General features: G+C 27.5%; 1 protein-coding gene across 2 annotated transcripts; it reads left to right on the top strand.

Moving 5' to 3' along the window:
• The first annotated feature begins 726 nt into the window (after positions 1–726).
• Positions 727–16252, top strand: LOC126893593 (uncharacterized). 2 transcript variants are annotated; one of them, XM_050663953.1, is made up of 2 exons: positions 727–2399; positions 15977–16252. In XM_050663953.1, the coding sequence occupies exons 1-2, from the start codon at positions 872–874 to the stop codon at positions 16006–16008; spliced, it is 1560 nt and encodes a 519-aa protein (XP_050519910.1). In that variant the 5' UTR covers positions 727–871; the 3' UTR covers positions 16009–16252. The 2 variants fall into 2 exon arrangements, with proteins under 2 accessions (XP_050519910.1, XP_050519909.1); XM_050663952.1 differs by having other exon boundaries at positions 728–2184; positions 15762–16252.
• Positions 16253–16605: the final 353 nt, after the last annotated feature.

The raw sequence follows: 16605 nt of genomic DNA, 5'->3' as shown, positions 1-16605 counted from the left end.
GTTATTTAAGTTGTCAGTGAGTGGTGGGCCACCCTGTATATATATATATATTTATTCTCATATTACACTTATAAATCATAAGACTTGTAATCAGGATATAAATAAGGAAATAGAAGATCATGTAACTTTTGGAATAATTCTCCAATTGTATAAAAATAAACACTATCGCTATATTATAGCGTTTAATAGTGATTTTAATAACTGTCAGATATCATCTATACTGGGCCCAATTAGGCCACGTTCTCACTGTTGCGCGACCCCACTGTTCTGGTTTTTTTATATTATAAGTGATAATATAACAAAATGGTAAAAATTCATTTAATTGTGATCTAGTGAAGCTTATAGTTTTAATATTTAGACAGCATTAGTAACTGTGACCTAATTATTTATATTTATTTTTATATTTTTATATAAACCTAATTTTTATATTTATATTTTTATGAATAGTTTTTGTTTTTTTTTTTATGAAAAATTGATTTTACTCAATTTTATATTAAACAATTCATTTTTTTTTAATACTGCGTTCAGTTTAAAATAGTACTGTAAAATAAATCACTTTTAAACTGTTTGAACACGCAATATTTAAAATAGATAATTTAATAGTAGTTGAAAAATCGTAAAAATTACTTTAATTGACGTTCAAAGGAGTTTATAGCATTAATATTTAGATGGAATTAGACACTATGACGTCGTTTTTATTTTTAAATTCAGATTTCAAACTATTTTTTAAATATTGTATTAAATATAATAAATTTATATAAATAAAAATCTTACATTTAAATATATAAAATTTATTATTTCTGTAGATTCAGAAAAAAACTCTTCTTAAAAAGTTATAAATAACTGTCATTCAGTAATTAAGATAATAATAATGATTTTAAATCAACATTGCGTGTTAATAATATTTTTTGGGATATTTTGTAATGTACAATTTATGACGTGTAGTTGGTTTAAATGGACATCGACACAAAAACCAAAACCGGACACAGAAGAACTTAAAGTAGCATTCAATCTTGATACTGGATTTTCTTATGGTAATAGCCTTGAAATGTTAGATATGGAGTTAAGTGAATTGAAAGATAGGATAATCAAGGATGGAAAACTAGGAATTAATGTGTCCACTAGACCACAAGTTATATACAACGATCTTTATTGCAGTGATTTATTTAATCTTTTACAATACACAAGAATTATTCAATCTTTAATAGAACATAATTCTACTTATAATACAGATAAGTTCGATTATTTATTGTTGAATGAATCAACTATTCAACACATGCTAGCTGTAGTAATAAAGTTAGATCTAACGGAACATTTACACTCGTTTTGGAATTTGTACATGTTTGCAATTTACATAAAAAACTTGAGGATGGTCGATAATTTTTTAGTGATATCCCATGTTATTGATGTGCTAGATTGTATAATAGATTGTTTATCGTGTTATACAAATAATTTTTGTCGAAAAAATAATAAATACAATTCATTTGATAAACTTAACGAATTAGATTTTAAGCTAGAAAAAGAGAAGATGTTAATGATAGAAAAAGTAAAGGCGGTAATGGTAAGTAGAAATATTATTAATAAAATCCTACTGCACGGTGAAGAAGTAGAAATTTGGGTTTCTCTTAAAAAAATTTATCTTTACGAAATTCTTCAAAATACAGATATTTTGAAAACTATAATAATGGATTTCGGGGAACAAAGTCAAAAAAGTTATTATGATATCATTAAGGATATTAATGTGGCATATAAAGATGCCCGAAATTATTATTGGTTTGATGTTTGGATCACAAAAATTAAAATTTATCATGAAAAAATCTTTAACATATTCCGAGTCGTAACTTTACATTTAATTAGAAAGCATGTAATGTATTTAATAAATAAGAAAGAAAAAATTGTTAAAAAGTATAATAAACTAATGTGGAATTTCTTTGATTCTAATTTTTATACATTTTATTTTATGATATTTTCTGATAATACAGACTTTGAAAGTATCTCAACATTATTCCAAAATACACCAAGTAATTCAAATGAATCATTTGATAACTTAATTTCTAATATTATATCAAACATTGAAAACAAAATGCAAACATGCTTTGTTGTTAAGTCATTTAAAATATTACAAATAAAAGTAGATGACGAAATGTATAACTCAAATTCAATTAATAACACTAAGATACTTAGGTCATACGTTCAAATAAGCAAAGAAAAAAATGATGAAATAGAAAATTTTAAAAAAAATTCAGATATCAAAGGCTTGAATGATAACTTCGAACGGTTTCATATATTTTTAGAGTATTTTATGAAAATATTTATAGATAAACACAAATTTAAGGTTTTTCGGTCATTCATGAAATTTAGTTCGGATTACGAAATAATGAAAGATCGGAGACCACAAAGTTTAAAAGAAGAAAGATTTCTTGATCTTTAATATATATATTAAAATCATCATAGTGACATATGTGTCTACAATTTCATTAAAATTCATAAAAATCTAAATTTAATATTGATTTCCAAATTGTATCAGATTGTTGGTATGTGTGTATTTTTATTTTACCAATAAAATTATCTTATGAGCTCTAAGTAATGAAATTACTTATTATATTATATTTTAATATATTTAACAAACTATGAATTTATAATTCTATTCGTATTCAAGTCCTCAAAAGTAATCAAATGTGTGTAATTCACAAGAATTATTTATAATATTTTATTGTTGTAACAAAAAATACACTTATTATAATTTTAACTAATTATTTATCTTATATATAGAATATGTATAAATAAAGTGATTATAGTCATAATGACTCATGTTTTTCATAATTTCATTAAAACTCATAAAAATCTAAAATTAATTATTATTTTTAAATAATATTAAATCATTTGTATATTTGTATTTTTTATTTTACTAGTAAAATTATAAAAAATTTTCTAATGAGCTCCAAATAATCGAATAATTAATAAATCATGAGGTTAAATTTTGTTGATCTGTCAACTCTAACAACAGTCGTTTAAATATAGACTTCATGTTTAGTAAAAAATTAAATAAAATATCTTGTATAATTTTTAAGTTTTCAAATTTTTAGATGTTTTGCGAACCATTTCTTAGTAAGTTTCAGGTAAATTAGTATAATTATTTTGTATATAGATGCATGATGTTTTTACCTGTCATTTGATATACTTTTTTTATAAATCTAATCCTTTACCTACCTACAGGAGGATTCAAAATGACAACTTTTTCAACATAACTTATAAAAGTGTTTCGAAAAGTCTGACACTATACTTTAAATTAAAGTTTATGTAATATACTTTATTATGGAAAAATAAATTTCAGACTTAATATTGTCTTGACGATGAAAATGGCTTCCGTATGCTATTTTTGTGTTATAGTTCTCGATTTTATAATTTACATTTTTAACTTTAAAATGCAATAACAATTTTATGAATAATTATATTCATTCGACATACTTTTTTTTTTAAATATAACTATTTCCTTTTACATATTTATATATTATATATATTCATATATTACACCGACAGCGAAAAATCAACTTTATTATGATGAAAAAAATTTTGAAATTGAAAAAACAATTAGTATAATTTATATGTAACATCAGCATTTTTTTTTTCAACTGTGTATTTTTAATTTTTTGGGGGAAGTGCTAAGCCCACACTACGGTTTTTGTGCTGAACTTTTTAATAATTAAATAATAAACGATTTTTGTATAAAAGATATATTCGAATCTCTAAATGTTTGTCACATATAATGTAGTATTCGTAAATATTCTAATTTCGGCAAATTGATTAAACTCATTAGGAGTTTAAAAAAAAATTTGTAATAACTAAACTTATAGCCCATAATATTTTCAACAATTTATATTCTATAATTTTTTTTCTATGATCGCTTATTTCCAAATTAAGTACAAAACACTAGAAAACTACCCTTATTGTCCAATTTTCAACCCTGAATTAGCACGTGTTAAACTTGTCTGATTGACGTGAAATTTTTTTTAACGGTGAAAAAGGCTTCCGTATTTTATTTTAGTGTGATTTTATAATTTACATTTTTATCTTTAAAATGCAATAACGATTTGGAAAATGTATGGATGAATACAATTTTTTTATGAAAAATAATATTCATTCGACATACTTTTTTTAAAAATAAAACCATTTCCTTTTACAAATTTATATATTATATATATTCATATATTACACTTATAAATCATAAGACTTGTAATCACGATATAAATAAGGAAATAGGACATCATGTAGATTTTAGAATAAACCACCAATTCTTTAAAATTAAACACAATCTACAGATTTGCACCGAAGCATTTTTTATGAAGGTGATTTTAATCACTGTCAGGTATCACTGTACTTGACCCAACTTTGGTACGTCTCCATTATGCTGAGTTTTTTCTATTTTGTTTTTGTCCAAAGCAACTGTTACAGGACAGAAAACTGTACCATAGCTCTGGATACTTATAAATAATACGATTTATACCATAAAGTTTTGATTTTGCAATAAAATACAAATACTAAAATACTGCGTTATTTTTGTTTTATGAACTGATGTTGTCGGAAAACAAACATATTTTTTAATACCGTGTGATAAGTAATTTAAAAAAAAAAAATATCAATAAAACTAATAATATCATTCTGACCTTTATTTCCTATTGTTTCAGCATACATATAATAATGAGATTTTCTAGTTTATCCAGAGAACATACAAAATTTATATAACCACAACTGACGTCTATAATAATTGTCACCTCACGATATGTGTGTTAGAGGCATGCTGGAAATCAAATGTGTATCATGTCAATACATTCATTTTCTCTAACTGTAGTACGATATATCATTATATCACTATAAGAACTTTTGCTTTTCATAAATACATTTCTTTTTCAATTTTAAGCTGTTGTTTTTTTCAGGATTAATGTCTATGTCAGTTATTACATTCAACCAATCACAAGTTTTGCATGTATCCGTTCTTGGACAACCAAATGACAGATTGAATTTGTCTTTAAAATATGTATCATATTATATATTTATATTTTACAACATATTTACATATTTTATGACCTCTTACAAGTTCATAATTCTGCACAAAAAACAGAAGAAGAAGAAGAAGACTTAAAAAATTAATTTTAAAATACATAAACTCTTTTCGTGTTCATTTATCATTTACTAAGGATGTAAAGATAATTATTTATATTGTAAATTACCAAAATTTTTAAAATTATAAAAAATGAGTAAGATTTTAAAATTAGTATTATGAGATAAAGGTAGATCAAATCTTATTCATTTGTTAAACAAAATAATATAAAAATTTTTCATCAATTATCTGGTGTGGATAAATTCTCTAAAATTAAAATTGATTGAGAAATTAAATAATCTAATATGTTTATCTTCATATTCTAAATAATGAAAAAAACTATGTTTAGCTGTAGAATTTATTAAATTTTGAGACAAACCCAACAATAACCTATTTGGTTCTATTTAAAAATTGACAAAAGTAGAAAAATAATACAAAATTTGACTTAAATAATCTTCTGAATAACATGTAGTTTATTAATCTATTTGTAAATTTAATTAATATTCAAAAGAAGTTCTCTAAATATAACGTCGCTAAAAATGCATTTTTTTTATAAAATTTAGCTTCTATGAATTTTGTCCAGATTATTTAGTTTGTGCGACAATACCAACACATATTGAAATATAAACACGATTAAAATCACAAACAAAGAACACTACTGGTGTAAATTTGAATAATGTATGATGATATATTGACATAATAAATCAAAATTATTTTTTTTATACTGGCCATAGTTGGAGTTATAATTTTTCGAGAAAAGGGCTTAAGTTAAGGGTTTAAATCTTCAAGATCTTTATATTGCTATTTGAGGGATGTCTACTGCGGAGGGAATGTTGTACTGTATAAGCGCCATAAATGTGCGTGTTTGATCGAGTGCCGAGTGCATATCGTCCGTTGGTGATGCATATGAATGTAATACAAAATGTCGTATGTGTTGTACGTGTGGGGGGGACGTGATTCGTATTCGTACGCCGGTGGCATTAATGTGGACGACACGCGCACGATCTGACTATTAAGTCGGTTAAGATTTTGCGAACTCGATCTCTTATAGACGTTGCTGTAGGTTGGCGTCCTTTGTGTGGTAATGAATGGGCTCAGTGTGTTGTTCCTGTTAGTGTCACGGCTTATAATCGTTCGCGAAAGTGAGTGTAACTCAAAGCTTGTTCGGCTTCCGATAGAAACGCTTCCATTCTCGAATTAAGGGACATTTCGCGTAAATTTTGGCATAACGCGGCAATCTCTTCTGTTGCTTGGGAAATTGAACGTAGAAATAGATGTCGTCTACGAACGCTGAGTGTGATTGATCAATATGGTGGCCAGGTGCTTGGACTATCTCGCTGAGAGACACGGAGACAGAATTTTTGAGTGTCAAGTTAACCGGTTGTTCCGCGTTGGTAGGTGGTCCGGTGGCTTGACGATATGCGGCCGCGTTTCCTTCAGAATCGCATTCGCCGAGTTCATTATTGAGAGATCAGTGTTCAGGTAAGATCGCTGTGGAAGGGTCCACCCCTCGCTGCGTAGGTGGTTTTCCAGAACGGTTAGCATATCGTTCTTCGTTGTGTACCCAGTAAGCTGCCTAAAGTCGCATTCGCGTAGTAATTCTTGAGCCGATTAATTTGAGCTAATAATTTACTGGTCTTTTTTATGTTACCGTATTTCGAGAAAATTAACAAAACAATAATAAAATTAACAGATGTTTTTGAAGTACGAATGTCGTATTCATGACAATGCGAGTTTATCTGTTCGCGTATGAGCGTCACCAGATGCCGGACCCGTTTGTATTATTATTTGTTTTGATGGACTGTGGTGGTATGCACTTTTGTTGATAATGTGTGGTGATTGATACTAATAATACGAACGGTTTAAAGGGACCCCGTTTTTAGATATAACGATCGCTGCAATATGATAGTGTGTTGTATTGCCCTTAGCTTAAATTTATGAAAATAATGTAAAATGTCAACAGTATTTTCTTACCTTATAGAACCAGTTGATACGAGAGGGTAGACTCGCGTGTTGAGAAGACTAACTAGAACGACACCATTTAATAGTTTTGAATGGCGTTGAGCTATTTATTGACAATAGTAGAAACACTAAACAAAGGGAAAAAAACTAAAATATTTGTTATAGATTCAATGTTATCATAAAATGTTAGAGCTGGGCCATGTAAAAATACTACTAAGTATTGCGGTTTATCGATTTCTGACCAATTGTTAATTGCGGGTGCTCTATTAAAAGTTTTCAAAAACAAATCTATATGTTCATTTATCCCACCCGAAAAAGTAGTCGGTTTGAAAAGTAGATTTTTATTCATATTGTAATTGTTAATAATTCTGGGTGATTCTTTATTACGATCGATATTTATTTTATTTTCAGTCCTAGTCAAATTTTTTAGCAGAAAAAACCAAAATAATTTCATTTTTAGTTCTGACACTGAACTATTCGTTTCTAAATTTCTATGCTCTAATTCTTTAATATGGTTTGGTTTTTTTAAAGAATTTAGCCACTCTAAATTCTTTTTATATTCTTCTGGCACACATTCGATATTAATTGATTGTGTTTCCTCTGTCATGATATTTAATTTTCTGTCCCTTTTATTTTGTTGTTTGTTAAAAAAAAATATTTTATGTTATACTTCTCTTTATATAGTGTAATTAAATTTTAATTTAGTAAGTTTGTTTTAGATTAATTTTAAAAAGTACGCGAAATTCGATTTAGTTTTAATGATCGCAATTGAATTTTTAATTCTAATGAAATTTTATTTTTCGTGCAATTTTATTTTAAATACACGCAGTATAGTTCTTAATAATTATTAAGAACTATAATTATAATTATAATAATATAATATAATATTAATTATAATTATTCTAACAAATAATCTCAATAAGCGTAATTTAAAACTTTTTTTTTACTTCAAATAAATAATTTCAAGAAATGCGATTTAAAAATGATTTTATAATAATCAAAGTAAACAATATCAATAATCACAATGGGCGCGTTTTAAATTTTTAATTTTTAATTTAAACAAATAATTTCAATAATTTTAATTATTTTTGTTTTAAATTTTTAATTCATATAAATAATTTCAAGGAACGTGATTTAAACATTTTTTATAATAATTCAAACAGATGATCTCAATAAGCGCATTTAAATTTTTTTATAATAATTCAAACCAGTAATTATAATGAACGTGATTTAATTTTCAATATAAAATTATGATTTAGTTTTCAATATAAAATTGTGATTTAATAAGTTTAACTCTCCTTTTTTTTTTTTTTTTAATGATATTTTGATTTTTAATTGGACATTTTTTCATTGTTTCCTTAGCAAATTAATTTCTACACTGATTTACTGCTGTTCACTTTCTTTACTAAATTATCACTCAAAAGTTTTTTTAGTTATTCAGATTTTAATAATTTCTAGACTATTACTTCGGGGGTTTTTTTTTTTTGTTTTTAAATATTTACTATAGAATTTTTTTATTAAAATCAAAGGAAAAATATTTTTGTTAGTTTTATATTTTTGAAACCGTTCAATTTATAAGATTTGAAGGAGAGAAAAAAATTCAAATACTTTAAATGTTCAAAAAAAAAATTTTTCTAACCCTTAGTTAAATTGCTTGGGCGCCATCTTTATAGTAAGCCAAAAGTAAGATTTTAATTATGATATAATAAGATAAATAAAATTGAGTGTGTTCATTAATTAATTTGAATTTTTGAGCGCTTGAATAAATTTAATTATTTTACTTTCGGTTACTATAATTCAGTTTGTTTAATACTATTGGAGTCCGAGGGTTTTAGAGAATGACAATACAATCAAATAAAAGGGTTTTGATAAATATTGAAATTTAATGTGTGTATCAAATTTATAAACTTTGGTAAATCATTTGAATAATCTTACGTTTCAAAGGCATGAGCTTAGGTCGGCAACTATGAAACGTAATAAGAAAATGCATGTACGATCTTTGGTAAAGCACTTCGAACGCATTTAATTTCTCAAAAAAATTGAAAAGTGGAATGCCTTTATTTTATAGCTTTTTACGTCTTTTTATATGAAATCTACGATCTATATATGTCACCAAAATGTAAGAATTGACCACCAGGGCTTTCATCTTTATTGAAACGAAAATTATAAGCAGGGATAATATGTTACATTGGTTATGGTACATTTGATTTTTCTTAGGGATACTGTTACTTAATACATTGTCTTTGTAGATTAATTTACAGTGTTTACATTTATGATACAGTTATTTATCTTAAACTGAACAAGTACATACATTGTATTAATTACATCAGTGATTATGCTATGTCATAGCATAAGTGGTTCCCAAACTGTGCGCCGCGGCGCCCTGGTGCGCCGCGTCGTCGTAGAAATTTACCTGGTCTAAAAATAAATTTTAACTCGATAACGGCGGCGAGGGTAATGCGACAAAACCGATTACTATAATATCGGTAGAGAAAAATAATTTTTATGTCTCCGACTTCACAAAATTGATAAACTGTTTATCGTTATCGGTTCTGTCGCATTATAACCACCACCATTAATGAGTTTAAATTTATTTTTAGACCATAGTCATGACTTTATGAGACGTTTGATAAAATTTGTTTTCGGATAAGTATGACCGCCAGTCTCGCGTAGTGTGTTGCTCTATCGTGTTCGTCGTTTTTATATAGAAATTTTGTTAATTTTTGTAAATCATGGATCGATTTTTATTGAACAGTCATAATCGTTGTGTAGAGGAGGAAAGTATACCCTCAACCAGTAACAGCCCGACTGTAAAAAAACGAAAATATCGGAAGTATGATGATAGTTACTTGGAATTTGGTTTTACTTCTACAGAAGTGAATGGTGAAGAAAGACCATTATGTGTATTGTGTATGAAAGTTTTAGCACCAGAATGCATGTTGCCAAGTAAATTGAAGCGCCATTTGGAAACGAATCATAAGTATGCGGTTGGAAAATCTCGCGATTACTTTGATAGAAAGAGGAAAGAACTAAAACAGGAAAAAAGTATATTTTTTAATAATGCATCAATACCAAACAATGCATTGATAGCCTCTTATAAAGTTGCTTTTAGAATCGCAAAATGTAAGAAACCTCATACAATTGCAGAAGAGCTTATCCTACCAGCTGCTTTAGATATGGTAAACATTATGATTGGCGAATCGGCTGGGAAATTACTTTCAAAAGTGCCGTTGTCTAATAATACAATTAGTCGCCGAATTCACCATATGGCAGATGATCTCAATGATCAGTTGATAGAAAAACTTAAAGAAAAGGCATTTGGGTTGCAGCTGGATGAGGCTACGGATATTAATAAGGATGCTCATTTGATATGCTACATAAGGTTCATAGATAATGATGACATGGTAGAAGATTTACTCTTTTGTAAAAATATTACAGCTGGTGCCAAGGCTCAGGACTTATTCGAGATTCTTGATAATTTTATGTCTGAAAATAGTGTAGATTGGACTAAGTGTGTTGGTGTCTGTACTGATGGCGCTCGTTCTATGTCTGGCTGCTATGGAGGATTACAGGCGCTTATTCAAAACAAAGCTCCTGATGCACTGTGGACTCATTGTATTATTCATAGAGAAGCACTTGCATCAAAATATCTGAGTCCTGAACTGAACCAAGTCTTAGAATGTGTAGTGAATGTGGTCAATTATATAAAAACTCGTCCACTGAAATCGAGATTTTTCAAAAAACTATGTGAAGATATGGGAGCTGAACACACAAGTTTGCTGTACTATAGCAGTGCACGATGGTTGTCGCGCGGTAATATGATACTACGTACGTTTGAACTACGAGAGGAAATTTATGTATTTATTAAAGAAGAAGGACATAAACATGCCAGTGAATTTTCCAATAAAGAATTTTTAATAAAATTGGCATATTTGTGTGACATTTTTGATAAACTGAATGAACTGAATACCTCTTTGCAAGGAAAAAATATGCACCTTTTGAAGTCAATGGAAAAAATTTCAGCTTTTATTAAAAAACTCAAATTATGGAGAAGAAAAATGAATGAAGGCACGAGTAAGGATTCTTTTTTAACTTTACAGCAGTTTTTGACCTCTAACGGAGTTAAAATCTCTCAAGATATGAAGTCTATTTTTGTAGATCACCTATCACAACTCGTCATTTGGTTTGAAAAATACTTTCAAAATGAAAATATAGATAAATTTTCTTGGATTCAAGATCCATTCAACTCTACTGCTCCATCTGAGTTTACTTCTACCGAAGAAGAGAGTCTTATCGAGTTGTCTTGCGACAATAGTTTGAAGACTAAATTTAGCAGTATAGATTTAACCAAATTTTGGATTTCTATAAAAGATGAATATCCTCTTTTAAGTGATAAGGCTCAACGTATTTTAATTCCGTTTTCGACATCATATTTGTGTGAAGCTGGGTTTTCGGCGGTTGCAGTAATAAAAAGCAAGTATCGAACCAAAATCAATGTTGAAAAAGAAATGAGAGTAGCTGTGTCTTGTTTAATTCCAAGATTTGAAAAAATGTGCAGTGATATGCAAGCACATCCATCACATTAATTTTATACCTATCTATTTCGACCTCTAAATATAAATGTAAATGTAAATCTTCAAAAATAATTAAAATGTGTAAAAAGTATATAACTAAAATTAAATAAATATTCTTGTATTATAATTAAAAAATTGTCTGGTTTTTATTTGTTTTTTTATTCATTTTTTATGATTAGTCATGCTATGTCTTGGGAAGGGCGCCTTGAGATAAGTTTAATTCAAAAAGGGCGCCGTGAGCTAAAAAAGTTTGGGAACCGCTGTGCTATGATATAAATTTAAGATAATTATTTTGTTTTGTGATAAACATTGCGAATAATATTAAATTTGAGCGATGTGCGGTATCACAAAAATCGTTTTTTATGAAAGTGATTTTAATCACTGTCAGATTAAATCTATATTGGATTTATCTATGAAACGTCCTCGCTATGCCGCGACCCCACTGTGCTGGTTTTTTTAAATTAAATGTCGGAGTAAAATCCGTTGTAATTTTGGTAACCTATGGTACAGATGGTTGGAGTACCTGATGTTCGTAACAATTATTTGTAATAGATATTTAGCACTTATGATTTTATTTTCTTTATATTTTTATATTGATGATTTTTATAATAAACCACATTATTATGGGAGATGATAGATATAAAACACCAATACACATATGAAACATTAACACAAATTAGTAGAATAATAGATTGCGCATAGGTCTATTCAAGTTTACTTGACTAGCCAATGAGAAGGATTTTGCAATTAAAATATAAAACATTAAGTCTCCCCCTCATAAAACAGGCTTATAAAAGAGCAATTTCTAGCTCATTCGTCACCTTATTTTTTTCTAAAAATCTGGTCATGAAGCGTCTCTGCACCAGACGTTTCGCGATTGTGCTCTCTCGGACTTAAAAACCTTTTCACACTTGGTGTTTTTTATCTAACTCTCTTATAAGTAATGTAATAAAAACAATAATAACTTAAACTTTTTATTTTATTTATTTTTTTTAATTTTTAATTATTATGAATTATTAAGACAATTAATTTTTTATTTTGTATTTTGTGAGTTGTTCCAATTAAGAATTTTTTTTAATTCTTCAATTGGAGTGTCTATTTAATAAGTCCATTTCGAAAATCTACCTTAGCACATCTAGTGGTTGAAACTATTGCAATACAATAGTTTGTGACGTGTTACTAAGGAGATCGTAGAATGTATTTTAAATTTAAGTAGATACGTGTTTGATTGATTGCACAAGATACTGATGGTTTGTCGAGATCATTACCCTAGCACATCAANTTGTTGAGATCATTACCCTAGCACATCAAGCGGTTGAAATTATTGGTAAAACAATAGTTTGTGACGTGTCACTAGGGATTGATTCTCATATTCCATTACGTTCTTTTCGGCAAGTAGTTCTAGACTCTGTAAGGTCCGTGTATCGACGAGTATATCTCCGATGGTGTGCCAGCCTGTCTCTAACTCTGTCGACTCTCATATCAAATACACAATTTCATAAAATATTGATAGTTTGTTGAAGTCATTACCCTAGCACATCTAGCGGTTAAAACTATTCGTAAAACAATAGTTTATAAAGTGTCACTAGGGATTGGTTCTCATAATCTATCTGGTTATTTAAATATTCATTTTAAAATATAAAGTAAAACATATACTCAGACACCAAGTATAGAAAGGAACTACAGTGAAGTAATATTTCAAGTTTAATAATTTGCATAATTTTACAAAATAAATAAGTAGATAAAAGTCAGTGCTCTTTTTATTTATATTCTTTTTAAAACAAACGATCAAGCTAGCTGGACACAAGGTGAGAAATTACGTTTCTAAGCATGTCATAAAAATTAAGGACAGTCTTAAGATAAATCAAGAATAACTTTTATCGAAGGAATAATAGAATTGTTAAAGGTGAATAATTTGAAAAGAGGGATATTATTAATAACTACTTTTTCACCATTCGGATCATAATAGTACGCGATCAACGTAGATGTTTTAACTTATATTATACATAAAGAAAATAATTCAGCCATTAAGGCTTGGCGCCCAACAACTGGACAGTTGCAATTTAGGTAAACACACACAGTTTATTATTTCTATAACGCAACCACTAAATATTAAGAGTCGTAAAATTCTTCTCCTTAATCGTTGCACGTTTCATTGTGCGTCATACAGAAGTGATTTACTTGCGATCTATATTTTACGACAAAATATGAGTGGTCATTATATCATAACAAAGAATTTATATGCCATATGCTTTTATTTTCATTTTGTAGCTAAACGAATTTCAAAACTCCGGTTAACATATTTATACTCATATTCAATTTAATTATCCTCTCATTGCTTTTCATGTCAAAAAAATTATTTCTTGCATTTCACCATCCCAATATACAAAACATTAACCTACTTAACTCCTTTTTTTTTATGACAAAAATATAAATATAACATATATTCAATTATAGCCAATTAGTTTAACTCCAATTATATACCCCTTTACCCTTCTTTTTTTTTATGACATACTACTTTGTCAAACGTCGGAACATTATCAGTTCGTGGCAAAGGTGTTTTCCTGAATTGAATTTAATTTTTATATTGTTTGAGAGGTAACGACTTAGGTCACGCAACGGATTGTGGAGTCGCCACCCTCATTGATCCCTTGCAAAAGGAAATCGGGTCGTCAACCACTTATGCGAGGGTCTTGATCATAAAAAGAAACAACAACCGGACCATATATGGATTTAAAAAAAATAATAATTAAACCAATAATATGCACTTTGATGAAACAAAGTGGATTAAAAAAAAATTATATATATATATAAACTAAAATATAAAGTGTTGTTGTAGACTATAGTACGCTGATACCTTATAAATAAAACAGAATAGGTTTATTTGATGTCACCAGTGGTGGACATACTTTAGTATGTCGAAGACCGTTACCTTAAAACTAGAGAAAATGATTTTAAGGAAAAAAAAAATAAGATACACGTGAATATTGAAGATATTCACGCAATAAAAAGATTTTTGTTGATTAAGAAAATTAAGAGGACTTTATTAAATTATTAGTTAAGTTAATAGCGGACAAAACCCTAAGGCAAAAACCACTCTGCAAATGAAGGGACAAAAGAAAAAAAAACAATTATTAAGACAAAAAAAATTTTAACCTACAACTTTTAAATATTACACGTGAAGTATCTTCCGCATCGGAACAAGTCCGTGTACTCCGGGCGCGGCGGATATTTTTTGTAATCTGGCCGGCCGGACCGTACTTGGGCACTGCGGGAATGATATATATATGTATTAAATATACATGACCAATAACTTTATGGATATCAATGCTAAAGTATATATACAGTTCATAACAAAATAAATTTACAACAGAAAAAGGCTCAAACATTATATTAAATAAAAATAAAAAAACAATATACAATTCATTTGATAAATTTAACGAATTAGATTTTAAGCTAGAAAAAGAGAAGATTTTAATGATAGAAAAAGTAAAGACGGTTATGGTAAATAGAAATAATATTAATAAAATCTTACTGCACGGCGAAGAAGTAGACATTTGGGTTTCTCTTAAAAAAATTTATCTTTACGAAATTCTTCAAAATACAGATATTTTGAAAACTATAATAATGGATTTCGGGGAACAAAGTCAAGAAAGTTATAATGATATTATTAAGGATATTAATGTCGCTTATAAAGCTGCCCGAAATTATTATTGGTTTGATGTATGGATCACAAAAATTAAAATTTATCAAGAAAAAATCTTTAACATATTTCGAGTCGTAACTTTACATTTAATTAGAAAGCATGTAATGTATTTAATAAATAAGAAAGAAAAAATTGTTAAAAAGTATAATAAACTACTGTGCAATTTCTTTGATTGTAATTTTTATACATTTTATTTTATGATATTTTCTGATAATACAGACTTTGAAAGTATCTCAACATTATTCCAAAATACACCAAGTAATTCAAATGAATCATTTGATAACTTAATTTCTAATATTATATCAAACATTGAAAACAAAATGCAAACATGCTTTGTTGTTAAGTCATTTAAAATATTACAAATAAAAGTAGATGACGAAATGTATAACACAAATTCAATTAATAACACTAAGATACTTAGGTCATACGTTCAAATAAGTAAAAAAAAACATGAAGAAATAGAAAATTTAAAAAAAACTTCAGATAATCAAGGCTTGAATGATAACTTCGAAAGGTTTCATATATTTTTAGAGTATTTTATGAAAATATTTATAAATAAGCATAAATTTATGGTATTTCGGTCATTCATGAAATTTAGTTCGGATTACGAAATAATGAAGGATCGGAGGCCGCAAGATTTAAAAGAAGAAAGATATCTTGATCTTTAATAAATATATTAATATCATTATAATGACTTATGTTTTTACAATTTCATTAAAATTCATAAAAATCTAAATTTAATCATGATTTCTAAATTGTATCAGATCGTTGGTAATGTGTATTTTTTTTACCTGTAAAATTATGAAAAATTATCTTATGAGCTCTAAGTAATGAAATTAATTATTATATTATATTTAACAAACTATGAATTTATAATTATATTCGTATTCAAGTCCACTAAAGTAATCAAATATGTGTAATTCACAAGAATTATTTATAATATATATTGTTGTAACAAAAAATACTCTTATTATAATTTTAACTAATTATGTATCTTATACATAGAATATGTATAAATAAAGTAATTACAGTCAATAACTGATTAGTTTCTTTGACAATTGTTTGAATCGTATTATTTTTACTCCGAATTACAATGCGCCAGATTTAAAAAATAACGAAAAAATTATTATTACAAGGTAAATTTTTATTAGCTTCGATGCGAAAATGTATTAATTTTACTATGTGTTTTTTTTTTTTATTTATTTTTTGTGTCTGTGAACGCTCAATCTCAGCTCTCTATGAACAATACGTAAAAGATCCCAAAT

The sequence above is a fragment of the Daktulosphaira vitifoliae genome, unplaced genomic scaffold, assembly GCF_025091365.1.
Source record: "Daktulosphaira vitifoliae isolate Bord-2020 unplaced genomic scaffold, ASM2509136v1 Scaffold_1, whole genome shotgun sequence".
NCBI classification, from domain to species: Eukaryota; Metazoa; Arthropoda; class Insecta; order Hemiptera; family Phylloxeridae; genus Daktulosphaira; species Daktulosphaira vitifoliae.
Note: the sequence above shows the minus strand (reverse complement) of the source record. Positions and strands in the feature narration are given on the sequence as shown.

Coding starts and splice junctions, on each gene's coding strand:
- LOC126893593 (XM_050663953.1), top strand. CDS start 872: ATGATTTTAAATCAACATTGCGTGTTAATAATATTTTTTGGGATATTT. Junction 2,400..15,976: donor GAAAGATCGGAGACCACAAA/GTTTAAAAGAAG, acceptor GGAGGCCGCAAG/ATTTAAAAGAAGAAAGATAT.